The sequence below is a fragment of the Aspergillus stella-maris genome, assembly GCF_047715825.1.
Source record: "Aspergillus stella-maris strain CBS 113639 unplaced genomic scaffold BDV14scaffold_47, whole genome shotgun sequence".
Taxonomy (NCBI): domain Eukaryota; kingdom Fungi; phylum Ascomycota; class Eurotiomycetes; order Eurotiales; family Aspergillaceae; genus Aspergillus; species Aspergillus stella-maris.
The window spans coordinates 36,208-63,241 of NW_027396841.1; the positions used below are offsets into that span (position 1 = coordinate 36,208).

At 52.1% G+C, this 27,034-nt stretch overlaps 12 protein-coding genes across 12 annotated transcripts; 8 read left to right on the forward strand and 4 right to left on the reverse strand.

Annotated features, from left to right (window-relative positions):
* Window positions 1-5: 5 nt before the first annotated feature.
* Window positions 6-1,982, reverse strand: BDV14DRAFT_177605 (NADH-quinone oxidoreductase subunit NuoF). Its single transcript, XM_073769445.1, has 3 exons — window positions 1,639-1,982; window positions 1,515-1,586; window positions 6-1,441 (listed from the first exon to the last, which is right to left on the reverse strand). The coding sequence occupies exons 1-3, from the start codon at window positions 1,897-1,899 to the stop codon at window positions 281-283; spliced, it is 1,494 nt and encodes a 497-aa protein (XP_073625746.1). The 5' UTR covers window positions 1,900-1,982; the 3' UTR covers window positions 6-280.
* A 177-nt stretch (window positions 1,983-2,159) lies between these two features.
* Window positions 2,160-4,623, forward strand: BDV14DRAFT_177607 (SET domain protein). Its single transcript, XM_073769446.1, has 4 exons — window positions 2,160-2,231; window positions 2,283-2,825; window positions 2,879-3,138; window positions 3,211-4,623. The coding sequence occupies exons 1-4, from the start codon at window positions 2,188-2,190 to the stop codon at window positions 4,539-4,541; spliced, it is 2,178 nt and encodes a 725-aa protein (XP_073625747.1). The 5' UTR covers window positions 2,160-2,187; the 3' UTR covers window positions 4,542-4,623.
* Window positions 4,624-9,279, reverse strand: BDV14DRAFT_177608 (SIT4 phosphatase-associated protein-domain-containing protein). The gene is made up of 4 exons (XM_073769447.1): window positions 8,153-9,279; window positions 6,750-8,102; window positions 6,037-6,699; window positions 4,624-5,785 (listed from the first exon to the last, which is right to left on the reverse strand). The coding sequence occupies exons 1-4, from the start codon at window positions 8,843-8,845 to the stop codon at window positions 5,180-5,182; spliced, it is 3,315 nt and encodes a 1,104-aa protein (XP_073625748.1). The 5' UTR covers window positions 8,846-9,279; the 3' UTR covers window positions 4,624-5,179.
* Window positions 9,280-10,032: 753 nt separating this feature from the next.
* BDV14DRAFT_177611 (putative SNF7 family protein (Cta1)) lies at window positions 10,033-11,121 on the forward strand. Its single transcript, XM_073769448.1, has 2 exons — window positions 10,033-10,211; window positions 10,331-11,121. Exons 1-2 carry the CDS (start codon window positions 10,146-10,148, stop codon window positions 10,910-10,912), a joined length of 648 nt encoding a protein of 215 aa, XP_073625749.1. The 5' UTR covers window positions 10,033-10,145; the 3' UTR covers window positions 10,913-11,121.
* On the forward strand, window positions 11,118-12,451 carry BDV14DRAFT_177614 (putative thiol methyltransferase). The gene is made up of 2 exons (XM_073769449.1): window positions 11,118-11,804; window positions 11,877-12,451. The coding sequence occupies exons 1-2, from the start codon at window positions 11,298-11,300 to the stop codon at window positions 12,234-12,236; spliced, it is 867 nt and encodes a 288-aa protein (XP_073625750.1). The 5' UTR covers window positions 11,118-11,297; the 3' UTR covers window positions 12,237-12,451.
* Window positions 12,452-12,823: 372 nt separating this feature from the next.
* Window positions 12,824-14,831, forward strand: BDV14DRAFT_97396 (NRAMP family metal ion transporter). The gene is made up of 3 exons (XM_073777945.1): window positions 12,824-13,551; window positions 13,603-13,874; window positions 13,924-14,831. Exons 1-3 carry the CDS (start codon window positions 12,916-12,918, stop codon window positions 14,783-14,785), a joined length of 1,770 nt encoding a protein of 589 aa, XP_073625751.1. The 5' UTR covers window positions 12,824-12,915; the 3' UTR covers window positions 14,786-14,831.
* Window positions 14,698-16,317, reverse strand: BDV14DRAFT_97406 (deubiquitinase OTU2). The gene has a single exon (XM_073777946.1). It carries the CDS (start codon window positions 15,882-15,884, stop codon window positions 14,877-14,879), a length of 1,008 nt encoding a protein of 335 aa, XP_073625752.1. The 5' UTR covers window positions 15,885-16,317; the 3' UTR covers window positions 14,698-14,876.
* A 192-nt stretch (window positions 16,318-16,509) lies between these two features.
* BDV14DRAFT_177617 (short chain dehydrogenase/reductase family) lies at window positions 16,510-17,772 on the forward strand. The gene is made up of 4 exons (XM_073769450.1): window positions 16,510-16,664; window positions 16,743-16,977; window positions 17,056-17,359; window positions 17,427-17,772. The coding sequence occupies exons 1-4, from the start codon at window positions 16,635-16,637 to the stop codon at window positions 17,644-17,646; spliced, it is 789 nt and encodes a 262-aa protein (XP_073625753.1). The 5' UTR covers window positions 16,510-16,634; the 3' UTR covers window positions 17,647-17,772.
* Window positions 17,773-18,016: 244 nt separating this feature from the next.
* On the forward strand, window positions 18,017-21,631 carry BDV14DRAFT_177620 (putative potassium uptake transporter). Its single transcript, XM_073769451.1, has 9 exons — window positions 18,017-18,313; window positions 18,381-18,501; window positions 18,581-18,717; window positions 18,793-19,074; window positions 19,121-19,162; window positions 19,215-19,617; window positions 19,672-20,398; window positions 20,469-20,512; window positions 20,577-21,631. The coding sequence occupies exons 1-9, from the start codon at window positions 18,277-18,279 to the stop codon at window positions 20,893-20,895; spliced, it is 2,112 nt and encodes a 703-aa protein (XP_073625754.1). The 5' UTR covers window positions 18,017-18,276; the 3' UTR covers window positions 20,896-21,631.
* BDV14DRAFT_210276 (uncharacterized protein) lies at window positions 21,442-23,550 on the forward strand (the record flags this gene model as incomplete). Its single annotated transcript, XM_073775859.1, has 4 exons — window positions 21,442-21,555; window positions 21,670-22,746; window positions 22,822-23,325; window positions 23,365-23,550. 4 exons carry the CDS (start codon window positions 21,442-21,444, stop codon window positions 23,548-23,550), a joined length of 1,881 nt encoding a protein of 626 aa, XP_073625755.1.
* Window positions 23,551-23,865: 315 nt separating this feature from the next.
* Window positions 23,866-25,192, forward strand: BDV14DRAFT_191300 (branched-chain amino acid aminotransferase II; the record flags this gene model as incomplete). Its single annotated transcript, XM_073771472.1, has 4 exons — window positions 23,866-24,075; window positions 24,154-24,473; window positions 24,506-24,896; window positions 25,010-25,192. The coding sequence occupies 4 exons, from the start codon at window positions 23,866-23,868 to the stop codon at window positions 25,190-25,192; spliced, it is 1,104 nt and encodes a 367-aa protein (XP_073625756.1).
* A 776-nt stretch (window positions 25,193-25,968) lies between these two features.
* On the reverse strand, window positions 25,969-26,994 carry BDV14DRAFT_202425 (uncharacterized protein; the record flags this gene model as incomplete). The annotated part of the gene is made up of 2 exons (XM_073774036.1): window positions 25,969-26,881; window positions 26,945-26,994. 2 exons carry the CDS (start codon window positions 26,992-26,994, stop codon window positions 25,969-25,971), a joined length of 963 nt encoding a protein of 320 aa, XP_073625757.1.
* Window positions 26,995-27,034: the final 40 nt, after the last annotated feature.

The window sequence follows — 27,034 nt, forward strand, 5'->3', positions numbered from 1 at the left end:
ACTTGAGATGACTTGTATAGATTTCTTACTAATCTCCTGCTTTTGAAGTAGAGTAAACCTCCTACATTAACAGCGTATTATAAAGATATCATTTCATTGCTACCAAATCAATCGAACTGAAACTGTACATGGTAGGACCCTTAGACGAACAAGACAGCGCACGCGGAGTAATAAACGAAGATGTAAAGGAAAAGTAAAGATAGCAGCTCCTTTGCGGCATCATTGAGGAGGAAAGCTTCTATAATCAACTCTTTTAAAATTAAAGAAACAGATGGTTAGTTTACATGCCAGGGGAGATCAGCTTGCCCTCGGCCCGGCTGTTCGGGTGCCAACCACCAGCATATGGGTTCTGTCCACCAAGCTCCTGTGAGTACTCCTTGATACGGGCCTCAAGTTCAGGACGGAAGTGGCGGATAAGACCCTGGATGGGCCAGGCGAAAGCCTCACCCAGAGCGCAAATGGTGTGACCCTCGACCTGCTTGGTGAGCTCTTGGAGCATGTCAATCTCACGCTCGCGGGCCTGACCAGTCTCAAGGCGCTGCATCATCTGCATGGTCCACTTGGAACCCTCACGGCAAGGTGTGCACTGGCCGCAGGACTCGTGCTTGTAGAAGGTGGAGAGACGGGAGATGGCGCGGACAATGTCGGTGGACTTGTCCATGACAATAACAGCGGCGGTACCGAGACCGGTCTGGGAGTCCTTGAGAGCGTCAAAGTCCATGAGCTGGTTGTCGCAGACGGACTTGGGGATGACGGGTGTGGAGGAACCACCGGGGATGACGGCGAGAAGGTTGTCCCAGCCACCACGGACACCTCCACAGTGGCGGTCAATCAGCTCACGGAGAGAGATTGACATCTCCTCCTCAACAGTGCAAGGGTTGTTGACGTGACCGGAGATACAGAAGAGCTTGGTACCGGCGTTACGCTCACGACCGAAACCGGCGAACCAGCTGCCACCACGGCGCATGATGGTGGGTGTGACGGCGACGGTCTCGACGTTGGTGACTGTGCTGGGGCAACCGAAAAGACCGACGGCAGCGGGGAATGGAGGCTTGAGACGGGGCTTTCCGGCCTTGCCTTCGATGGACTCGATGAGGGAGGTCTCCTCACCGCAGACGTAGGCGCCCATTCCGCGGTGGATGAAGACGTCAAAGTCGTAGCCAGTGCCGCAGGCATTCTTACCGATCAGACCAGCCTGGTAGGCTTCGTTGATGGCGCGCTGGAGGATGGTCGCTTCGTGGTAGAATTCACCGCGGATGTAGATGTAGGCGGCGTTGGCGTTCATGGCGCGGCCGACGACGAGACAGCCCTCAATCAGCTTTTGCGGGTCCTTGCGCATAATCTCGCGGTCCTTGCAGGTTCCGGGCTCACCCTCATCGGCGTTGACAACGAGGTAACGGGGTCGGGGGTCCTTGTCCCAGTCCTTGAAGTTCATGAAAGACTACGCGGAGGCGTCAGACGTTAGCCGGTGTCCGACAGTTAGGAGGTGCGAGGTCAGCGTTTGGACAACATACGTATTTCAATCCCGAAGGAAAACCAGCACCACCACGACCACGCAGACCAGAGGCCTTGAGCTCTGAGATAAGCTATAAATCACGCATTAGCACATCCAATGGCTGAACCGGGGTTGGATCCTACCCAGTCGTGACCCTTCAACACAATATCCTTAGTCTTGTACCAGTCTCCGTACTTCATAGCCGACTTGAGGTCCGCGCCATGGTGTCCGTAAAGGTTGGTGAAGATGCGGTCCTGGTCCTTCAGACCGCCATGGTGGTGTACCGGGGGGGCGTTGTCCTGAACGGTCGCGAACGAGCGGGCGGCCGGGGCCTGGAGACGGAGGGAGCGGGAGGAAAGGGACGCAATGGGAGCGGACGAGGGAGCCGCCGCTCGAGATATCATGGTGACGATGGCCCAATGGCTGTGGAGAAGAGGGTGAGGAGAGGAAGCACAACACGAGGGGGTCGGTGATGGCGTCGAGCTTCAATTCTGCGCTTGCTGAATATCCGGCTTTGGCCGAGTGTTGATTGGCTAGGAATGGTCACGTGGGGCATTACTCAGCATGCTCTTCTTTCTCACGTGATATTACAGTCACTTTTCACGTGACACTACCTCATAGCCAAAACGGGAATACTCTGCATAACTTTATACAGCATTGCAGCATCGCTTGTCAAGTATTCTGGTGATTCGATGCGTATCATAGTCGAGGCACATCCAAATATGGCATCCTCTCAGTAAGCTCCTATTCCACCAGCTAGTGCTGGATGAGAAGCTCACTAGTACAGACACCCCACCAACAGCATAGAGGTCTACTCAACCCTGCTGAACTGGATGAAGTCGCATGGCGGCAACCTTCATGAGAATGCCTCGATCAGCTACGATGAAGCCCGCGGTACTCATATCCGGGTGAAGGGTGGTGGCGTCCCAGCCAACACACACATCATTAAGACACCCGTCGCAGCGACAATGTCGTACTTCAATGCCATTGAGCACCAGGTTGGGCAGACAAAATTCCCTTCTCATGGCCTGAGGTTTCCTTCAGGGCTTGTTGAGAGCGTTGGTCCAGAGGAGGTAGCAATCTTCTTCCTCATCGGCCAATATCTGCGTGGTTCGGATAGCTTCTGGTATCCGTACATTCGGACACTTCCTCAGCCAGGCTCTTTGACTACCCTTCCTTATTATGAGGATGAAGAGGACCTTGAGTGGTTGGAAGGCACGAGTTTGTTGGCGGCAAGGAATCAGAAGGTTGCTCAGCTGCGGGAGAAATACGAGAGTGTCTTTGGTCAGCTACAGGAGTCTGGACTGGACGATGCGGCAAAATATACATGGTACGTGCATCATTGACCCATGACAAGTTCTCGAAACTAATTCATATTTGAAGGGACCTTTACCTCTGGGCATCAACAATATTCGTCTCCCGCGCGTTCTCAGCAAAGGTGCTATCAGGCGTAATTCCCGAACTGTCTCTCCCCGAAGAAAATATCTCAGTCCTTCTCCCCTTCATCGATATCCTCAACCATCGACCGCTAGCCAAAGTGGAATGGCGCGCCGGCAATGACAGCGTTGACTTTGTCACCCTGGAAAACGTCAGCGCAGAGGAAGAAATCGCCAACAATTACGGCCCCCGCAATAACGAGCAACGTACGTCTCACCTCAAATATATCCTCAATCAACGTCCCCATTTTCGAGAGTGCTAGCTAACAGAAAGCACAGTAATGATGAATTACGGCTTCTGCCTCCCCAACAACCCCTGCGACTACCGCACCGTCGCCCTCCGCGCACCCCCCGGCAGCCCCCTCCACCTCGCTCGCGAGCAGCAAAAGCAGCTCTTCCCCCATTCTACCCAAGACAGCAAAGATGACGAACAAGACCCTTTCTACGTATTCAATATCTTCTATCCCCTCCTCGCCCCCAATATCCCAATGGAACACTCCATCTTCTCGCCCGCCCTCTTCAACGCGGTCTCTATTCTCGCTGCGAATGAACGCGAACTAGGAGGTCTCGAGATCTCCGAGCACGCTATCCAAATCGCGAATAATTATGGCAACTCTCGTGCTGCATTAGCGGCGCTAAGCCAAATCACGATTGAATTAATCACCCATATCGTGCGCTTGAAATCAACTGCACCAGATGAGGAAATATCACCGAAGAACCTCAAACAAACACACGCAAAGATCTACCGCGAAAGCCAAATCCAACTTTCTGAGTCTGCGCTCGTCATAGCGACGTGGTCTCTATCCCGCTCAAGAACACACGGCCTAAACATTTCTGGAGCAAACTCATGGGAAGAAACGAAACGCCTGCTGCGAAACCATATGTCCCAAATCCCACCCAACAAGTTCCCAGCGGAGATATACTCCAGAATTCAAGTGCGGATTCTCGAGAGGCCCTCTATCCTTCTTCACGCAGGCGAACTATTCTCCTTCAATGAACTTCTTCAGCTTCTCCCCGAGTCCATACGGGTGAACGCGAGCGAGACGTTCAATTCAATCCTTACTACATCCTCTCGTCGAATCAGAGCATTGAGGGGAATAGGACCCGACGCATCCCCCTTCCGCTTCATCCTCTTCGCTTGCTTCGTAATTGCAGTCCATACAACAAACCGATTCAAACACACCACCACCATCTCAGCCACATCCACATCCTCAGCAGAAGAAGGCTACTTATCACCACGCCTCTCCAAATACGCCTCATTCCTGCTAGACACATACCTCCCGCCCCCCACCGACGCAAGCTGGACTCTCGAAGACGAAGACGACGAGGACCTCGTATCCGAATTCGACGAAGTGGTTTCTAGCCTTCGCGCGAATGATAAAACGATCTTTGAAAGGCTCGAGCCGCTTACGGGAGGTGATACCACTGAGCAGGGGTGGTGGCTTAGTCCGAATTGGGTGAGGTGGGCTTGGATGATGGGGGAGCAGGAGAGTGTGCAGGTTCCTCTTGGGGCGATGGGTGTTTTGAAGGATGAGGATGGGGATGAAGAAGGGGAGGAGGGGCAGTTTATGCTTGAGACTGAGATGGTGTTGTATATTCCGCAGGAATAGATGATTCTTACCTATAGCTTAGGGAGTGATGAATGTGCATGTATGTTGGTTTAATTACCTTGGAGGTGAAAAGGAGGGTTGAAACAAAAGCATCACATCCATTCGTCTAATCAACTATCGTACAAGACTCATTGACAACCGTATCTAGTCATCAAGCGAGTAGTCCAGCCCAGTCCAGTTATATCCCGCCTCAATCCCTCCCCACCTTTAGACAAGTGCAAGAGAACAAAATGCGTGCAAGTTAGGAATGATACGAAACGGCAATGACGAATAAGCAACCAGAACAAGAGTCAAAAAGGAAACAAAAGGAGTAAAATGAGGAAAACCGCAGTAGAAACGCCAGTAGATCGTATGATTTCCATGGATCATTCAGCATCAATCAAATCAATCGACATCGGTATCAGTATGAGTGTTGAAGAGAGAAAAAGTTGTAAATAAGTGTAGTGTAAGGGCGCCATGCCGTGCCCTTTACCTAACCTAACCTATCCAACAGGCCGTATTCGTAGTCGCTCAGTGTGCTCTTTGTCATCGCGTCGCGTTGCGTTTGGGATATACAATGCCATGCAGTCAAATAGTGTACATCATCATAATCATCATCATGAGTTTGTTTGTCTGGGTCTGAGTTCGTCGGGAAACAATCAAGTGGACTTCTTGCCTGGGACGAGAATCTCGACGAGACCCTCGTCCTCTTCTCCGCTGCTATCAGCCTGGTCATCCCCGAAGGGAGACTGGCCCATCCGGGAGGTGCGGAAGCTCTTGTATTGGCCCGGGCCGAGCTCGGGATACCCAAGTGATTCGTTGAGGATGGCGTCTTCCTCATCATCGGAGTCTAGCATGTGAGAATCCATGGAAGGGCCGACCATCTCGCCCATATCGTCGTCATCATCGTCAACCTCGAGCGGTACTCGCTCTTTGCGCCGTCTTGATCCGCCAAAGTCATCACCCTCGTCCGAGGAGCCGGTAGAGAACGAGTCTGAAGGGCTGAATCCAGATTCAGGGAATGTTGGCGATGAGACATCGCCAGGTGGGAAGTCAGAGGAATGTCCTTGCCCTTCCTCGTTCAAGCCTGAAGGCCATTGAAACTCAGTCGACGCTTGCTTGTCGTCATTCTCACCGCCCTCTGCGTTCTCAGCTGCTTGCTTCTGAGCAGCCAGTCGTGCAGCTAGCTGTCGCCGTGCCCGGGATGGGCCAAGACTGAGCGGGGCCGGAGGCGGTGCAATGATCGGTATGGGTTGGCTCGATGCCTGTTCAAATTGAGTCAGTCAGAGAACATCATCAGTGACACGGTTCAGGCGAGATGAGCAGAAGTAAGGGGCGCGGGTCAGGACATAACAAAGAAGTCTACAACCCACCCTAACCCAAGGGAAAGACTGCGTACATGAGTAGCGAAAGCTAGGGTCGCAAGAAGATCGCAAACAGTCGACCCATATAGCCGCCGTATAGGGGACATTCAAACATCTCGCATTTCAATATCGACAAGGGGATCGAAACCTACATTCTCAGTGCCGCTTTCTGCAGATGAGTCGGCCAAGTGCCGGTCGTCTAAATCATCCATCTCTTCATCTTCGTCATCGTCACTCGAACTCGCGAACCCACTGAGCAGGGAATTGCCCCCTCCTCCAAACGCGCCGCCTGAGACGCTGCCTTGATTGACCATGTCGAACCCTTGGAAGTTGGAGTTTCCGGCCATACCGTTCAATCCAGCATCGGCAAGGGCTGAAGACTGACCAGTGCCCAGCATGCCTTGACGGTGTCCAATTGAGATATCAGGTCGGACTCCTCCGAGGATGGCGTTGTCACGCTCTCTAGTTTCGGAAAGCGTTTGCTCGACATAGTCGATCCATTCGGGACTCAGAACGCTATCCATGACTGTAGGAGAAAGCAGCTCAGGTGGATGACGCTCGCTAAACTTGACAACCTCCTCCGCAATGAGGGTTAGGTGGCCCATGTACCCAAGACGAATACGCTTGGCCTTCTGGGTTTCATCGCTCCGCTTCTGGCCTTCGATGATTGTTTGCGTGATCTTTCCGGTCTCAAAAACATCGACGGCCAGAACCCGGTTGTATCCGCGGTCCATAGGTCCGTTGAACACCTGTTGAATCACGTCGTAAACAACGTTGTGAAGGAAGTTGTTCCAGGGGAATCTGAAGAAAAAGTCCTAAGCGAGTCGGTCAGCAGGTCTACTAAAAGCTGTGGTGGCGGTCTTACCAGTATCGTGGGCACAACGTGGTTCTCTGCGAACATGATCTTCAGATAGTCACCAACGACAGGTTGTCCATTCGTATCCACTTGAATATCAGGATGCAAGGCCGGCTGCTCTTGAGCAGGTATAGTTTCGGTGTTTTCGTTCACTGGCTCCGAGGGTTTGGTCTCATCATTTGCATCGGATGTCGCGGGGGCCGTGTCTTGGCTCTGCTCCTTGTTGGCAAAGAGAGGCGCTGGTACTGCGTCGGGATTTGAGGCCATCGGGGCTGATGCTGGAACTGATTCCGTTACCGAAGCAGAAGAATCATCGGACTTCGTCTCGGCTGACTTCTGAGTCTCATCGCTGGTAGGGGCGGTCTCCAAAGACACTGCGCTGATCTGTGCAGCAAGTTCTTCTGTAGGATCAGATGAGGGGGTCTTGGCCTCTAAAGCATCCTTGTCTGTTGATTCAGTCGGAGCTTTCTCCTCGGCAGCGGCTGGAGTTTGGTCGGCTGAAACTGTGTCAGACTTGGGTTCGTCCTCTTTGTCGCCGGATTCCTTCTCTTTATCAGCAGCTGTTGAAGGGGCAACATTCTCGAAGCTTTCGTCCCCAGCATTCGCTCCCTCAGAATCCTTGGTATCCTTGGGTTGCCCTTCACTCAAGCTAGAGCCATTGACAAATTCTGCCGTCGAGTCATTGCCATCAAAGGTGGAAGTGCCCTCGTGATGTTGATCAAACGCGCCTTCCTTCAAGATCCTCTCACGTTCTGCATCCCGTTGCATGACATATTCGTCACTACCAGGCTCGTTCAAAAGTCCCATATTACTACAGTGCAGCAACTCAGCCATCAGCTCGCAAGTTTTGAACCTGTCAAAACCGAGCGGCTCAATCTTAGCACCCCAAGCAGAACTCAACTCGCCCCGTTCCACGCTCTTCATCTTTCCTCCGTCAGTGACTGTATGTTTCGAGCTTTGAATCAATGCAACAAAATCGGGGATATGTTTGGCGAAGACTCGGAGTAGTGTGCCGAGATAGATAGGGTCGTACGTAGAGGGCATCGAGTTCGGGCCATTAAGGTGCTCCGGGTCGTAGTCAGAGTTGTTCTTTCGGATAACCTCAATGACAATTCCAACACCAACGGTCAGAGGATTGCCGCCTTGTAGCATCGCCTTGACGAGTGTTTCTACGCACGGCAACGAAACCAACTGCCGAGTCAAACTGTTGGGTCCAATGCAGGATTGGTCATTCTGTGTTGCGTTTGCAGAAATAGTAATAATGGCCTTGAGGAAGTCACCCGCGGAGGTTTGAACGGATGCCGGCCAGTCGGAAGATAGGAAAGAAAGCAGCTTGGGGATGAGATCCTGTGTTTTGAGCCACTAGAGATTTGTTAGCTTGTTACAAACGAGCGCCTGGAATGAGTGCTCACATCGACAATGCCCTGGCCACCCTCAGCTCTCTCCAAGCTAATCAGCTTCAGAAGAAGATCCATGACCATCGGGTTGTCCACATGTTGCAGAATTGCCGGAACAACGCCATCCATCGACTTCAACAGGTCAAGCATTTCGCCGGTCTTCTTATCCAATAGCGTTTCGTTCACCTTTGTGAAGTAGCTGGCCTGGATGGAATCGAGGGGGGCTGGGCGACGAATGAAACCCCAGAACTCTTTCAGATGCTCAGGATTGGCCATTGTAGAGTCCAGAATAGACCAGACTTCGGAAGAGAGAATCTCGCACGCGACGTAAGCCCGCTTGAGACGTTCCTTTTCGGCGCGGTCAAGATCCTCCGGATCCAAGATTCCTTTGAGGGGGTCGCCCTTCGGTTCCTCGGACTCGTCGCCATCTTCATTCTTCTTCGCGCTGCCATCGTCTTCCTTTGTGGCTTTGTCCGCATCATCCTCCTCCTCATCGTCATCCTTCACCAGACTAGGGGCGACCACATAGTCCATGAGCTTCTTGAGCACGTCATCTTCCCGCAAGTATTCTATGAGTTTGGTGTTTAATTGTTTGAGCTCCTGAATCAGCTCGGATTCCTCTAACAGCTCTTCGACGCTGACATCCGGTTTGTCCAAGAGAGAGTCGATAGCGGAGATACTCGCATATCCCCCAAAGCGCCAGAACATGATGAATTATATAACCGTAAAAAAACGAGTCATGGAAAGGAAAGGGGTATCACAAGCTTTTGTTTCCAACAACAGTCCTTGCCCAGGCTTTGACGATGAGAGAGCGCTATGGGTATAGGTCGGTGGAGAGGTGGGGAAGGGATGGAGAGATCTATGGACCCTCGTGTGATGCACAAGATTCAAGGCGGACACGTGTAGAAGGCGTTCCCAGATGTCACGCTAGCGATTGGGGCTGATTCGTCACGGAAGACAATCGTTCGAAGGTAAAAGGGTCGTCGATAATAGTCGGTAAATTATGGCCCTGTCGGAGCGACCAAGCGCTGCGAATGAGACTCTAGTCAGCAATGAATTCACAGAGACATATCACGAGGTTATCGCGGCACTCCAACAGCCAAAAAAATGATAAGGAGAGATCCAAGTGAGTGTGTGAGCAGGGTGGGTGACTGGGGGAGAGGTAGGAAGGGCATTTGGCATAATTACGTGGGGGAGAGAACCGCACAGAGGGCGGTACGTACCGTCAACGACTCGGGGGGTAAAGGAGTGGTCGATGCACGGGGAGATGCGAAATCGCTCTGGAAGCCTTGGTGCGCTGCACGAGACCTCACCGTCACTTGAAGGAAGGGAGGGCTGACATCCAACAGCACGAGAGGGAAGAAGCAAGGCTGGGCAGGCTGACGTGCGGCGGGAAGTCGAGTCACGTCGCTAGACTGGACGGTGGTGCGCTGGAGTCTGAGGAGCGTCTGGATCGGCCGGCAACAGTGATCCTGGACGGACGGCGGGCGGAGATACCCAACAAGCCCAATCGCACGTAGTCAAATAATGTAGCCGCGTGGTAGGGGAGGAGAACAGGGGAGATGCGAGTGTGGTCGTGAATAATCCGAGGGGATGACCGCGACCGATGGATCGTTTCAAGTGTGTCCGGAGAACAGTAGTGGGTAACTGGCCGCCCCCAGTATTATTAATATAGATCCAGAGATAACGAGACTACGCCAGCTGAGCAACTTATTCAAGGCTATCATGCACAGCAGATCTTCTACCAATTCGAAGGCCTCAAGGACCTTGCCTAAGCCCGGCATGGGGGTATTTATGCTCACTTGACGATGTCTGTTGTAGCCTAAGGCAGAAATACTGTATTGTTTTGTTTAGTCTGCAGTGCCGCTTTACGGTGGTCCGAGCTGCCCACCTACTCAATCAGGAAAAGCCGAGCCCAGTCCAGGTACCAACATGAAGTCACGTCTGCAAGGCTCCCTACCTGACTTCTCTCCAGCTAGCCACCCTCACCACAACTCTCGTCGTCAAAATGAATAGACTGTTCGGTTCAAAGAATGCGGCCCCTAAGCCGACACTGGAGGGCGCCATCTCAAATGTACGTTCGCACTCTGTCCTTGCCAGTTGCCACGGCCTCCCCCGCCTTTCACCTCCGAGTGTCTACAGCCGACACCCCTCATTCTCCACTTTCTCATACTGACCAATATTCTCCTGCAGGTCGATAACCGGGTCGCCAGTATCGATGTTAAACTTGCCGCGCTGAACTCCGAGCTTTCCTCGTACCAGGCGAAGATGTCGAAGATGCGCGATGGCCCCGGCAAGAACGCAATCAAACAGAAGGCGCTGAAGGTCCTACAACGAAGAAAACAGTATGAAGCGCAACGTGAACAACTGTCTCAACAATCATGGAACATGGAGCAGGCTGGGATGATGCAGGATAACCTAAAGAACGTGATGACAACCGTCGACGCGATGAAGACAACGACAAAGACCTTGAAGAAGCAGTATGGCAATATCGATATAGATAAGATCGAGCGGATGCAGGATGAAATGGCAGATTTGATGGAAGTGGGTAACGAGATCAACGAAAGTATCTCGAGGGCGTATGATGTCCCTGAGGATGTAGACGAGGCAGAGCTTGATGCGGAACTGGAAGCTTTGGGCGAGGACAGCTTGTTTGAGAGCTCCATGGGTGAAAGTGCCGTCCCTAGCTTCATGCAAGATGAGGTGGCGCCGCCTCAATTTATCGATGAGCCTCCGGAGCAGACCAAGGTCAAGGAGCCTGCCACCAATGCTTAAATACGAGTTGTTATGCCTTTGTCTATGTTATAGGAGCATCGGAGTTTTGGACTTACATATGAAATAGGTCATGGCGGATGCATATAATTACAAGCCTTCTATTTCCTCGGTTCCAATTATAGGTCTCATATACCCCATGACAAGGATATATATTTCTCTTCCACCAGTTTGAACAAGGTCATCTGTAAGATTTTCGGTGATGAACAAATAAGAATTCTAGATGATTCGAACAAAGCAGCGGACACCTGCAACCAGGAGCTCTCGGGGAAATTAATCGCAGTCAGCACCCCACCAAAACCCCACGTCACTGTAAACACCCCAGCTTCCTTCAGCCCTGCCACTCTACCTACGCATCAAGGTACAATTGCCCATTCATAAAGCCAATATGCCGACCGCATTCGCCCCCGAAGACGTCCAAAAGGTCCTAGACCAACACATCTCATCTGGAAACCTCCACACCGGCTGGGAATCTCTCTGGGCCAAAGACGACGTCACACTTCCCTGGGACAAGCACGCGCCAAACCCATCGTTGGAAGAAGTTCTCACTACTAAGCGGTCTATCATCGGTGGTCCTTTGCTCGATGACAATGCAGAGGCTGGGACCCCGCCTCGCAGGAAGAAGGCTCTTGTTCCGGGCTGTGGACGGGGCGTTGATGTCCTTCTGCTAGCGAGCTTCGGGTATGATGCTCATGGATTGGAGTACAGCGAGAGCGCGATGGAGCTGTGTAAGAAGGAGGAGGAGAGTGCGGCGGATGGGCAGAAGTACCCTGTAAGGGATGCTGCTGTTGGACGGGGGAGCGTTACCTGGATCCAAGGCGACTTTTATGAGAATGACTGGGTTGAGAAGTTGGGTATTGAAGGGGGAAAGTTTGATCTGATTTACGACTATACGGTACGTATCCAGGTCTCTCATTTTTTCGGTGCTGCTCCCTATCGTACATATATTGGTGCTAACCGCTATCAGTTCTTCTGCGCATTTCCTCGATCTTTGCGCCCGGCTTGGGCTCTCCGATACACGCAGATTCTGGCTCCCTCACCGCAGGGTAATCTCATCTGTCTTGAGTTCCCGAGGCACAAGGATCCCTTGCAGCATGGTCCGCCTTACGGCGTGACGTCCGAGGTGTACATGCAGCACCTGAGCCATCCCGGTGAAGAGATCGCATACGATGCTAATACAGGGCACGTAAAAGGCAACCGACTCCGACCAATTAGTGACAATGGATTTGAGCGAGTTGCGTATTGGCAGCCGGCGAAGACGCATGATTTTGGGACGAGTGAGTTGGGAGAAGTGCTTGATCGCGTTTCTATTTGGAGACGTATTTAGACATCGGCGGGTAGACCTTTGTACAGTAGAGCAAACATCTTTTTGTCATCTATGTTTTAACGGAGAAAACATAGATGATCCAAAGCAATAATATATATCCGGCTCGAACACTAAAAGGGGCATGCTAAGTTTGCCTAACCGATGCATCAACTAAGAGCAAAAGGAGATTAATCCACTAGCTGATCGTGAAATCGACCTAGATAGTCAACATAGAGTATCATGCAGTCTAGATCAGTATCCAGATCGCGGATAGTAGATCAATTATTCCTCCATCGACTGTGATCGGGAAGATGGAAGATGCCGATCCGGAAACGCATCACATGCCAAGCAGCTATCGATAGCTTAATCCGGCTTGGCACCATCCATTCCAGACTCATGGAGATTGTAAATCTGCCTTTCGTTTGCATCATCTTGAGGACCCGGGGATTTATTGCTTTATAGCCTTTTACTTCACTCTTTCTCCTCCTGCAATTGTGCTGCCTGCGATCGGGCATTGCCGGGGCCTATCGGCGCAACTAATTCTTAAACATTCCCCGCAGACTCATCCGCGGAGGTCCCTGCTCGCACGGTTTATTTTTCATTGTTGACGACAGCTTGAGACACAACAATTATCTCTCGCTATTTCCTTGCGGTACACTGAACTCGCCCTCCCGATTCATACGATTCCAGGCTTATCAAGATGAACTGCCCCTCGCGAACAGACGACACTCTCCAACACCCAGGATGGAACCAGAACCCACCTCCCCTGAACGCCGACGCAACAACCCGCGAGGACTTCAACGGCATGGCCAATGCAAAGGTATTTCGGGGTCCTAGAACCGGAGTCGGCGAAGGGGGAATATCGATAACAGAGGATTCAACTGCCACACCAGACACAGACGAGCCGAACCCCAAGGCGGGCAAAACCGGCGGGGCGGTCTCTGCGTCCTCCGGGTACCAACCCGAGAGAAACAGTGAACCGCCTCGCCGTTACTTCCCTTCCTTTCCTATACACTCCTACTGGTCTCGCTTCATTCAGAGCATTGTGAAATTCGGCCGCTTCATTGGGCCGGGATTCTTGATTGCTGTCGCCTATATCGATCCGGGCAATTACGCTACTGATGTCGCTGCCGGTGCGAGCTACCGATATGCTCTACTCTTTATCGTTCTCTTGTCGAATATCTTTGCGATATTTCTGCAGTCACTTTGTATCAAGCTTGGGACGGTGACTGGGTTGAACCTTGCGGAGAATTGCAGGGAGCATCTTCCCAGATGGCTTACGATTATCCTCTATATCTTTGCCGAGGCAGCTATTGTTGCGACGGATATAGCTGAGGTATGTCCCGTACATGGATTCAATGAAACATTAACTGACATATCTCTTCAGGTCGTCGGCTCTGCAATTGCTCTGAATCTACTCCTCAAAATCCCGTTAGTTGCGGGATGTGCCATCACCCTTGCAGATGTCCTCTTCATCTTGATCTTCTACAGACCAAATGGCTCGATGTGGGGATTGCGTCTCTTTGAGTTCTTTGTCATGGGCCTCGTCCTAGGAGTAGTCATATGCTTCTGCATTCAACTCTCCCTCATCCATGAACAGTCTATTGGCGACGTATTCCGAGGCTACTTGCCGTCCTCCGCCATAGTCCAGTCCAATGGGTCCGTCAACGCCCTTTACAGAAACAAAGGCTAAGCTAACAGTCAATAGTCTCTACCAAAGCTGCGGAATCCTCGGTGCAACCGTAATGCCTCACTCCATGTTCCTAGGGAGCGGCATCGTGCAAGCCCGCCTGAAAGAATTCGACGTCATGTCCGGCTACACCGATCCCACCGTCTGCGTCGGCAGCACAAACGGCGAAGTCGAGTACCGCCCTTCGCTGCACGCCATCCGCGGCTGCATGAAGTACTCCATTATTGAACTCGCCCTGTCCCTATTCACCTTCGCCCTCTTCGTCAACAGCTCCATTCTCATTGTCGCCGGTGCGTCCCTCTACAATGACCCCTCGGCAACCGACGACGCAGATCTTTTCGGTATCTACAACCTGCTTTCATCATCCATTTCCTCAGCTGCCGGAACTGTCTTTGCCCTTGCCCTTCTCCTCTCCGGCCTATCAGCCGGCATCGTCTGCACAATGGCCGGACAGATGGTCTCAGAGGGCATGCTGAACTGGAGTATCCGCCCTTGGCTCCGACGATTGTTCACGCGATCCATCAGTATTATACCAAGTATCATCATTGCCGCTGCCGTAGGCAGAGAGGGACTCAACAAGACCCTTACAGCCAGCCAGGTCGTCCTCTCCATTATTCTCCCCTTCGTCTCCGCGCCGCTCGTCTACTTTACCTGCCGCAATCGGTACATGACCGTCCCTGTGGAACGGATGCACGATTCAGACCTAGATGGCACGCCCGAACCTACATCTGAAACCGAGCAGCAGGGGAGAGAACCTGTTGTTGAGGGCGTTAAGATGGGCAATGGGATCATTGTCTCTGTTTTATCTGTCCTCATCTGGATCATCATTGCTGTTATGAATGTTGCGCTGCTTGTTCTGGTTGGTATGGGGAAGGCTTAGCCATTTTGCCTCCTTCATGCTGTGTACAAAGACTCTATATGCAAAATACCAGTGAACATACTCTCGACATTACCCCATCTCATCATCCAAATTAAGCCCCAATCTTCGTCGTCAGCGCATTATAATGCTCCCCAAGCCCATACGTATGCCTATAATACGCCAACCAAATAACCCTCTTCTCCCCATTCTCATCCTCACTATCCCCGCCCTCAATCTTCTCGATCCGCCCATCCCCCTGCACAACATTAATGTCAACCCCGTAAGCCCGCGCAATAGCCTGCAACTCCAACTGCCCGCCCCACTCAGCCGTAAGCTTGATCTTCCGCACATACTCATCCAGCGGCTCCTCCATGAACGCCTCGAAGTCGTCTCTGTGCTCGGTAATAAAGTCTGCTGTGACAGCGCGCACAGCTCTATACCCATCATGCCGTGGCGAAACGCTCGTGTCGATCCTTGATTGCGTGGTCGACGGAAGGACTATTCTCGCTGGGTCCGGTCGTAGCCCCAGTCCCATCTCATCGAGTTGGCACGCGACTGCGGAAAAGAGACAGTGCCCGTCTGGATTAATGTCCACTTCTTTGAGATTCAATTTCTTGAATGCGGCGTCCATAACGTCTTTTTCGTTTCCGCGGTGGTTTGTCTGTTTACTGGCTTCTTCTTCGGCCGCTGCGGATGCGGCGGCTTGTTCTGCTGCGCGACGCGCGAGACGTGCTTTTTGGCGGTTTGGTTTCTTGCCGCCTCTTCCATTCCCATTTCCATTTTGTGTTGACGGTGGTGGTGGTGTAGATGACGTTGACGAAGGTTCGGAGTCTGCATTGCCTATACTAACTTCATCTTTCGCGCTATTCCCATTCAAATCCCCATTAACATCCAAATTCTCCAACTCGTCAACGGGTAAATCCGTCGCCGACGCTGATCCAGATTCCCCGTCCAACTCTGCGATTTCGGTTTGATGTTTCTCGTTCAGGTCGCGCTGGAGCCGGTCACATTCGTCGTTTACGCCGCGCCGGGTTTTCTTTGTGGCTTGTTTTTTCTTTTGCGTTATGCGGGATTGTAGGTCTTTTTGTTCTTTGCGGTGCCGGGAGAGAAGGTCTTCCATTTTGCAGATGGGTTCTGGTTCTGGTTCTGTTTTCCGAGTTCGGGGGCGGTAGAGGGGAGGAGGTAGATGTAGGCGTGGGCGCCTGGGTTGATTTGGGGGTGGTGGGCTGGGGTGTTTCTGCCGGCGGGGTATAGGTCCGGGGATGGGAGTACGAGGTAGCTGCGGTTCGGGGGGTCGGTGGAATATCAATGGCGGGTAAGAGGAAAGGTGTCAGCAAGGTATCGTCGGATTAGTGTGGTCAAGGTATGAGATTGAGAATGAATTGAACTATGGAGAGTTGTTGAATGCCTGGAAGTGAATCAAAACTTCTGCCCCACGATGTATCATGTCCCAATGGGGAATAGTTCCGTCTGCATAGTTGAAGAACACGGGCACTTGCAGTGTTATAGTGCTGTCAATCAATCACACCCCTTCGTATGAAGTTTTGAACAGCCAACCTGTAATCTAGCTGGAACCCTTGAGACAATAGTGACCTATTAGAATTAAATGCAGATCTAGTCCAAACATTGGCCTGGACAACATGAAAGAAACCCGGCATTCCTCCGTCATAACGGACCGACATTGATCCGATGGTCCTTTTGCCTCGGCACGTTTCGGTCTGGGGAGCTCTCGGTACTCCGTAGATTAGTGATGACTGCGGAGGAGGCGAGGCAATCATCTGTACATATCTTTCACTTCACTGTCACAATATACTCTCATATTGTACCTACTCGATCTTCCTTTCATCTTGAGAAATTATAAGCTACCAACATGGACGTCCAATCCCTCTTCGACGTCAAAGTAAGCACTTCCCCGTGCACTCTTCCTCCGCACGCCCATACGTTTGTCCCACCAGTGCTAACCAACAACTCCCTCCAGGGCAAAGTGGTACTGGTCACCGGCGGCGCAAAAGGCATCGGCCGTATGATCTCGGAAGGCTACGTGACGAACGGCGCAACAGTATACATTTCCTCTCGCGACGCAAAGGCGTGCGACCAGGCGGTGCAGGAACTCAATGCGCTGGGCAAGGGAAAAGCGCATGCTATCCCGGCGGACTTTTACAAGGAGGAGGATATTCAGAAGCTGGCGGAAGAGTTGGGAAAGAGGGAGAGCAGTGAGTTGTCCGAATCGCTTTGTTCCAATTGGGTCTCGGGCAGCGTGCGGAGGCTAATAGTTTTCGTTCAATGACTAGAACTCCACGTCCTTGTTAACAACTCCGGCTCGAACTGGGGTGCTCCGTACGATGAGTACCCGTCTGCTGCGTGGACCAGGGTCCTCACGCTGAACCTCCACCGTGTCTTCGATCTCACAAAGCTTGTAACGCCGCTGCTTGAGAAGGCTGCTACGCCGAATGACCCAGCGAGAATCATCAACATCGGAAGTGTTGATGGACTGAGAGTTCCTGCGCTCGAGACCTTTGCGTACAGTGCTAGCAAGGCTGGACTTCACCATATGAGCCGGGTTCTTGCTAGCCATCTTGGAAAGAGGAATATCACGTATGTGCCAGTTCACTATTCAAAGTGTACAACTGGGATTGTAAACTAATGTTGAGTTTCCGTGCAGATCAAACACGCTCGCATGCGGCCCCTTCCAAAGTAAGATGATGGCCGCAACACTCAAGAACTTCCGCGATCAGATTGAGTCGGGCGTTCCGCTGGGCCGTATCGGGACGCCGGAGGACGTCTCGGGGGCTTGTTTGTTCCTGAGTAGTCGCGCTGGCGCGTACGTGAACGGTGCTACGATAACAGTTGATGGAGGAAGCGTAGTCAACTCCAAGCTATAGTAGTGGAGCGTCTTTTAGCTTTCCCGATACATACTTTCCATGTGACATATAATCACCACCTATAGCCCCTCTCTGCGAGTAAAAGCAACCTTATCTCGTGAATAAAGCCATGTACGTCAACGCTGCAAGCCAGACCACATAACCGTTTCAATTCATATCCATGTGTAAATTCGTCGATCGTTCATCACCAGTGGCGTCTTGGCCGTCACCATATCCGGCCAGTGAATGGGCCGCCGGTAAGCGCGTGGAGGCTGAGCAGCTCCCGCACCATGAATCTGGTGACAGCTAGCGGGCCCTAAATGGTTGGGTCTGCTTATTCCCTCTTACAATGCGAAACCTAATTATTGCTGTATATTGGTGCAGCAAATGGCGCAGGACGAATGAAACTTAGTGGGTCATCCGAGTCTTCACTGTCTTTATTCACTATCACCTGCGAAGCCATGCTATCGTACTCGATCGTATATAGGGACGTTGTCGCTGTCGCACTGGCTGTGCCTTAACTCTTTATCTACTACATTAGCCCTCGACTCGGAATATTGCAAGTGCTCTCTTTTTTCAGTCCAGTCGAGCCGCCGATCAAGTCTTGCAAGAGCTGTCTCTCAATCGACGACACCGTCTTGCTGACTTGAGATGTGGAAGATTCCGCTGAATTTCATTCTTCTGCACTGTATGCTGGCTTATTATAGAATAACTCTATTCTCTACCCACAAATCCTAACGCCCTTCCTAACACAGACGCATACATCATCGCCCTCGGCCTCCTCGGGATCGTCGTCTTCCTCCCCTACGGCAATGTCAGCGGCATAGACTCGTACTTCTTTGGCGTGAGCTCGTCGACCGAGTCTGGGTTGAATCCGTATGTCCACCACCCACTTGACGTTTCAGCTTTGGAATGGCAAATTTTAGAAACGTACTGACCAGTTGTTGATGCATAGTGTCGACGTCAAAGACCTCAAAACGTACCAACAGCTCTTTCTATACTTTGTGCCGCTCGTGTCGAATTTCGGGTTTATAGGTATTATTGTTGTGGTGGTTAGGCTTTATTGGTTTGAGAAGAGGTTGAGAGAGCTAGGTACAATTTCCCTCGACCTTCTCAGGATCTATATCTCTTGTGGTGCTTGTGCTTATGCTGATGTCTTGTTGGTAGCCCCGTCTGTCATTCATCCACGACCAAGTATAACCAGGCAGGAAAGCTATTTCGATCACGAGGACCACCATGATGAATCCTTCAAGGCAGCAGATATCGCCAGCATTTCTCGACCTCAACAGACAACAGAGAAATCACCAATCGGAACGAAAACACCCATAGGACCTCGCGCGGAGGCATCAACCACGGGGAGCAGTCAGGAGGCTGCACCGAGGACTTCATTTTCTGTTGTTGAGTCGTCCAAGGCTCTTTATATTCCTTCTCCTCGGGAGCGTGATAGGGGTGAGCATTCTCCACTGAGACCTGGAGCTTTTACTTATCGAAACAGGCCATCCTATTGTTGAAATCGATCATCCGTCGAATGAGAGTGGTATGTTTGTTTCGTTATTCTATTAATAAGAACGCTACTAACTGACTATTAGCGAACGACTCCGATGAAGACGATACAGCCAACGAAAGACCCCAACCGCTAAGCAACCCGCCCATCGACCGAGTTACAACAGTAACGTTTGCACGAGGCACAAGTCAAACCCGTACTTCGCAAATCCGACCCGCCGTCTCACTTTCAAAGCATACAAGTCTCCCAGGTCTCTCGTCACAGGCTACGCTAGGTCGAAACTCGCAGTTCCTGAACTTGACCGCGGAGGATCGCGAACGGCTGGGAGGCATTGAGTATCGAAGTCTGAAACTACTGTTGAAAATTGTGATAGGCTACTTTGTTGGCATTCACTTGATCGGCATCGTGTCGTTAGCCGCTTGGATTCGGCACGCGAATGGGAAGTATAAGGACTATCTTGATGAATGCGCGGTGGATCATATTTGGTGGTATGTTGTACCCACGCATCCATAATCATCCTTCTTTCTCACTTACTCGTCTAGGGCAACCTACTCAGCCCAAACAATGGCCGACAACCTAGGCTTCACTCTAACCCCCGACTCGATGGTGTCCTTTCAAGACGCAACATTCCCAATGTTCATAATGAGCTTCCTCGCCTACGCCGGAAACACGCTCTACCCATGCTTCCTCCGCCTCATAATCTGGACAATGTACAAGCTTGTCCCTGCATCGTCCTCCCTCAAAGAACCACTCTCCTTCCTCCTAAACTACCCGCGACGCTGCTACATGCTCCTCTTCCGCAGCCGCCCAACCTGGGTGTTAGCAGGGATAATATTCATCCTGAACTTCGTCGACGTGCTCTTAATCCTCTGCCTCGACCTCGACAATCCCTCTGTAAACAGCATCCCCGCAGGACCACGTGTCATGGCAGCGATATTCCAAGCCGCGTCGGCAAGGCATACCGGTACCGCATCGTTTAATCTCGCGGACGTGAATCCGGCCGTGCAGTTTAGTTTGCTTGTTATGATGTATATCTCTGTCTTCCCGATTGCGATGACGATTCGGTCGTCGAATATCTATGAGGAGAAGGCGTTGGGGATTTACCGTGGTGAGAGCGAGACGGAGACGGGGATGGATGAGAGGGACGGCAAGGGATATGTCCTTACGCATATGCGGAATCAGTTGAGTTTTGACCTTTGGTATATATTCTTGGGCATCTTTTGTATTTGTGCCGCCGAGGCGAGGAGGATTATGGATTCTGATGAGCCGGTAGGATTTCCCCCTCCATATTCTACCCCCTATCATCTTTACATGGCTACAAGAGACTAACGGGCAGCAGTCCTTCCAAGTCTTCCCCATCTTCTTCGAAGCAGTCTCCGCATAGTAAGTCCCCAACCTACCTATCCCTATCCCATACTCCATCGAAACCACTGACAAATGTAAACAGCGGCAACGTAGGCCTAAGCCTAGGCTACCCCGACACAGCAACCTCCTTCAGTGCCCAATTCACCACCTTCAGCAAACTGGTGATCTGTGCGCTGATGATCCGCGGCCGCCATCGTGGTCTGCCGAGCCAGCTGGACCGTGCTGTGCTGCTGCCGAGTGATCGACTGGTGGAAGACGACCATGTTAATCCGAGTAGGGCTACGCTTTATAGGAATCGGAGTATGAGGAGTTTGAGGTGGACGGATAGTCAGGGGCAGGGGCTGAGTCTGGGACAGTATCGGCCGGTTAAAACGATGATTAGGCGGTGGAATACGCAGTAGGATTTGTTGATGAATGTACGGGTCAGGATGGATTTGGTAGGTAGGGTAGACATTGGCTAGACGCTGAACTGCTAGAAATAGCCAGTCTCCACCAAACAGACCAGCTGATTTTCCTTCTGCGTCTATTCTGTACCTACCTACCTACCTATTTTCCTAGGGTTATGTTATCTGTCTAGACGCCGCGTTTGTGCCGCCACGGCCAAAGGACAAGGAAAAGGACAAGGACATGGACATGGACATGGCCCCAGATAGGAACCGATAACAAGGCCAGTCGACACCAGCAGAAACCAACCTGTACGCTCGCTCGCTCGAAACTACCTGATACAGTTAGCACTGTTGTGCACCTTATCAGTCGCAATCTGATTCACATCCGATACCGGACGCCACTTGGAGAGCTGAGGTTAGTAGCATGGATCCGGATGTCTCCAAGTGGCCTACTCAGTATTGTGGGCTGACTCTTGCCAATTCCTCTTGCCATGCATGCACACAGCACCAGGCAGCACAAATCCCAAACATACTAAAAAGATTTGACCTGGACCTGTGTTGATGGAGCCCCCCGCGCCCCGCCGGCGAAATGTCACTGCTAGAAATCGATCCGGGTGCTTAACCTGCCGCGAGCGGCGCCTGAAATGCGATGAAGGTAGACCTAACTGCCATACCGTAAGACGATCCCGTCCATGTGTCTAGCCAGACGTGCGAGAGGTGAAAGAGAGAGAGATGGTTTATGTTAATGCAGCTTGATTTACGAATTGACATTGTACTATCACTACCTAGTGCACTCGATCACATCTTACATGTGCCGGCTACACGACGCGTATCAAGTTCAAGGACCAGACCAACATGGTGAGACAGAGACATGGCAAGGGGAATGCAGATGCGAAGAATGCGAAAAGGAAGGCGCGTCAGGTTAAAGGAACTGAGACGACACCTGCAGCGGTTCCAGCCGCAGCACAGCTGTTGGCTTCGCCAGGGCTGCAGGGTTTTGCAGTCTCAGCGCTAGATGACTTTGGTGGTGGCACTTCTACTGCTACTGCCACTGTCACCCAGAGCTGCCCGTACAATATCTGCAATGAGCAGTTCCAACGTTTGGACGGCTTGGAAAGCCCACAGCTGCTGCGAGCAGATGGGCAAGATATCGAATTCCCCGACGACATCCCTGGGCGTTCGCCTTTGTTCAGCAAACCTTGTAACCTAGAGCAAGCTCGATCCAGTTGTCTTTCGACCTCCCTGGCAGCTTCGTCCGCTGTTGGCTTAGCTGCCCCCCAACATCTAAATCCATCGACAATAGTGCCCCAATACATGCATGACGCAGCAATATTTCCAGAGGATATAATCTATTATTATCATCTACGCGATACCTCGGCTTACGGAACGCTGTCTATTCTCAGCCTGCATAGCGTCTTTGATATGGAAGGGCTAGACACTCCATTTTTCCACGCTGCGCTAGCGCTGTCAGCTCTTGAGGTCTCACTTTCCTCAAGGGGAGATTCATTCGCGCATACGGCGTCCATACACGCTCTGGAACACTTTCACAAAGCCCTCGGCTCTGTACAAGGGACGTATGCTGAGGAGCACAACATTGTAGTTCGGTTGACGACGTTGCTTCTGCTGGCCAACTTTGAACTGCAGAGAGGCCAGCTGAAGCCCTGGTATATCCATAGCCGACCATCAATTATGTACCTTGAACAGCAGATTGATCTAGTGGCCATGCTTGGGCCGGGCAAGTGCATTGTCCGCGCGTTCTCGCGCATCGCTGCCCTAGTGGAGATCTTTAACCGGTCATATTCGCATTCGTATTTGGTGCACGGAGGGAGCGATGCTGCTGATGCTACCTCGCGGTGTCTTCCCACGGTTCTCTCATAATCACTTGCTGATGCGCCGAATCCAACGGATCGTCTTTTAAACATCTTGCCTCGGGTGATTGAGCTCGAGGAGGAGTCGCGAAGTAGCCCAGGGCATCACGACCATTGGCAGCATCAAGCGACGCAGCTCATCGATCAGCTAAAGGCCTGGCGACACTCGCTAAGCGAGCAGGACGTTCCTTTGTTAGCCGACTTGCAAGCAGATGCGTGGATGCAGGACGAGAACGGCATTATGCTTCTTCGACCCCTGGTCCCCCATCGGGCTTCGAACCCAGCCAGGGCCGCAACAAATTTCATGCACTATCTCGTGTCCCTTGTAAGGCTCGAAACAAAGTACTCGCCCGGCGCCCGCCGGCAATTACCTCGCAACGCAGACAAATTGATTCTGATCGTCTGCCGACTGGCGGCGGGCGTGGGGTACACCGTTTCCGCGGCTGTCAATGCTTACGGCCACGGCATGGTCCCTGCCATGATGAACGCGTACTATCTGTCCGAGGCCGCGGCGACACGGAGCTGGGTTAAGCAGTGGATTATGGAGTACCCGCGTGAGCGAGAGGGGCTTTGGAATGTGTGTCATGCTCGTAGACTCCTGGCGTACATTGATTAGGAATATCACTGTCGGCGGGGCACGGAACGGACTTGGGAAATTATCAAGGTGCGCATGGTGGATCTGGAAGAGGGACCGCCGGAACAAGGACAGGGACATGGTGATGAGGATGAAAACCGGCTCTCGGTTGAGATCTACTCGCGGTGTAAACGGGGGTGGAGTATTGATGTGCTTGACATTCCTTGAGATCTAGATGTGCTTCTATCCCAAGGCTACTTTTGTAGGAGGGTGCCCAGCCGTACCTACCTACCTACCCATCTATCTATCTATATACCCCCTATCCACTCTTGCCGTCGTTCTGAATTACCGAAATTCGGCAATACGGCGATGGCCTGCTCGGGAACTATCTTGTGTATTGATAATATATCCAAAAAAAGACACAAACTTAATACTGCAGAGAGAGTACTAGTTCAAATACCACGACTCCCAGCCTAGCTCTGTCATACCCTAAAGCGAAACAAGCATAGTGACACTCTTCCCCGCGACATGGATGCTTCACGCATGGTCTACAATCTGGTGCCCGAGAAAGTCCAAAAGCCAGTTCCACCGGTCGACGACCCAGTCAGATCTACCCAGAAGGCAACAACAGCGCATATGCTGCAAGTCCCCTGGACAGCGGAAAAGGGCTGGGGAACGCCCCTGATCCAAGCATACGGCAAGATCGCCCTGCACCCGACGGCCAGCGTACTGCACTATGCCACCGAGGCCTTTGTAAGACTCGTTTCCCTCCTTTCCTTCTCTTCTATTCTCTTCTCTTCTCGGTTCTAACCATGTAAGTACGGTAAGTAGGAAGGTATGAAAGTCTACCGCGGCTATGATGGCCGAATCCGTCTATTCCGCCCGAACCTCAACTGCGCGCGCCTACAGGCATCGAATGCCCGCGTCGCCCTGCCACCTTTTGACCCCGACGCTCTCCTAAATCTCATCTGCGCCTTTCTGGCCGTCGAGTGTAAGCGCTGGCTGCCGGACCCAGGGACAAACCTGTACGTGCGCCGCGCGATGATCGGCAGCGGCGAAGCACTAGGCATCACTGTCCCGACAGAAGCGCTGTTCTTCGTGTTCGCCGCGCTGTTCCCTCAGCCCGCGGCCAGGGGCAGGAGACTGCAATGGTGCGCGCCTGGCCCGGCGGCTTCGGGAACAGCAAGGTGGGCGCGAGTTATGGGCCTGCGTTGATGGCGCACGGGATGGCTAGGGAGCAAGGGTGCAGCCAGACTTTGTGGTTGCTTGATGCAGCCCAGGGTCAGGATCAGCTCGTGACAGAAGCGGGCGCAAGTAACTTCTTTGTTGTCTGGAGGGATAGGGCGTCGCGGGCGCTGCAGCTTGTTACGCCGTCGCTGGATCTGGGCGTTGTTCTCCCGGGGGTTACGCGCCAGAGCGTTCTTAATTCGGCTAGAGATCGCCTTCAGGGGTCCTCGTCCTCCTCCTCCCGTCTAGAGCCGCTTAGTGTTGTCGAGCGGCCTTCGTTCATGGATGAGATTGTGCTTGCTCAGTCTGAGGGCCGGCTTGTTGAGTGCTTTGTTACTGGGACAGCGGTGAGTTACTTACCTACCTACCTACCTACCTACCTTAGATCTCTCCAGCATATGGGCCAAAAGAGAAGGGGGATAGGAGCACGAACGACGCTAATCCCTCTCCTCCCATCTAGGTATTCATTACCCCTGTTGCGGAGATCAAATACCGTCATGACCGTGTATCAATGCCAATGACGGTCAATGCAGAAGGCCACGAATCACCGGTTTTAGTATATTCCTCTGCTATTAAAGGGTGGATCGAAGACATTGTGTATGGCCGGGTGGAGCATGAATGGGGGTATGTTATCGATGAGTGAGGATGCAAATGTCCACTGAGTACCTACATTCCCAGCATGGATGGGCCACGAGATCAAATCAGTAAAACATGGATAGACCCGCTGGTAGCAGCTTCTGATTAATATAGAATCGTGGATTAGACATGGAGTAATCTTCTCCATCAACGAATTCATGGAGAGACCTGGTAGACGATGAAAAGGAACAACTACTGATGCGTTGATAGGAGTCTGTGGCCGTGCATGAACGGTCGAAACGTAGGGTTATTTCTCTGACATCCTCTGCCGATTCCTTTTCTTTTCAAGTCTGGTCGGGTCTAGGGATACTCTGCAATGTATGAGAAGGAACTTAATTAGAGCAAAGGAGTATCATAGGAAGTTCATAATAGACAAAGACAGTCAGTCCTTGATCTAAATACTCATCAAACACAACAATCCTCCCCGGCCTATCCTATCCCTATAGTTCTTCATGTATACCTGCAGGCGCCTGCTCTCGATTGAAAAACGCACTGATGGTCTCAAGTGCAATATTGGCATGCCTCTACAGAATGCAGCCAGTCAATAGGGATGCCGCATCTGCGAGGTCCGTACTCGCTAACCTAAAGGTCCATAGGGCCGAGACTTACTTTCATCGAGTCCATGCTAAGACCGCCCACATGAGGCAGCAAAGTCGCGCAGCTGTACTTCAAGAGCCTGGGACTCACGACCGGTGTGGAGAAGTATGGTAGTATTAGCATTAGTAGGTATACTTCCATACGAAAGGATGGTAAGTAAGTAAGTAAGTAGGTAGGAAAGCGGCCTTACTGATCATGATGAACGTCCAGCCCTACACCACCAACTATACCAGCGTCAATGGCATCGCATAATGCCTCCTCGTCAATACAGCGGCCTCGCGAGATATTGACGATCCGAACACCGCGCTTCATTTTGAAAAGAACTTCTCTGCTGAGAATGTGGTGCGTTGACTCTGTGTACGGGCATGTCAGAATTAGGCAGTCTACGGTGTGAGCAAGACCTTCCAGATCACTGTGGACTGTGAGGCGAGGTAGGGTACCCCCCTCCTCCTCCTCCTCCTCCTCCTCCTCCTCCTCTTCAGCATCATCCAGCTGCAGCCGCAGCTGCCTCCTTAGACTCAATCGACCAAGGCAATGAACGTGCATTCCCAACGACGCCGCATGCCTCGCAACAGCCCGCCCAATCAGCCCCATCCCCAAGACCCCAAGTTTCTTCCCGAACGGATCCTCAGCCGTCTTTGCCGACTCCCTTACCGCAGGCAAAAAGAGACCCGGATCTGCCCGCAGCATTCTCTCGTAATGACCTAGGTGCCGAAACGCCGCGATGATCAGGTACACACCCACAGCGGCGGTAGCCTCGCAGCCACCCGTGGTGTTCAGGAATACGACCCCGCGCTCACTGAGCCCATCCACGGCCTCGTCGCTGACGCCGTGCCCGAAGTTCACGATGACCTTTAGAGAGGCCGGGAGGGAGGAGAGGGCTTGGTGTGTCCAGCCCACGGAGACCTTGGCGCAGCCGGGCGGGATATTGAGGCCTAGTCGGACGATGCCGCTTATTGTGCGGCAGTCGCCGTTTTCTAGGGAGGAGTGAAACTCAGCGGTCGTTTTGAAGTCGTATAGGCGGGTGTTGAAGCGGGATGTGAATGTTTTCCAGGTGTTGGGGGGGGATGAGGCCTGTGGGAGACCCGATGACGAGAATCTTTGGTGGTTGGTGCATCTTGTGCTTGGTTGGTGCTGGGAGTGTGTTTGACTTGTGATTCACCTTTTGAAAAGGGTTACAAAAAGAACAAAAGAAAAAGAAAAAAAGGGCATGGAATAGGTACTCTGAGAATAGACCGGCCAAATACCTACA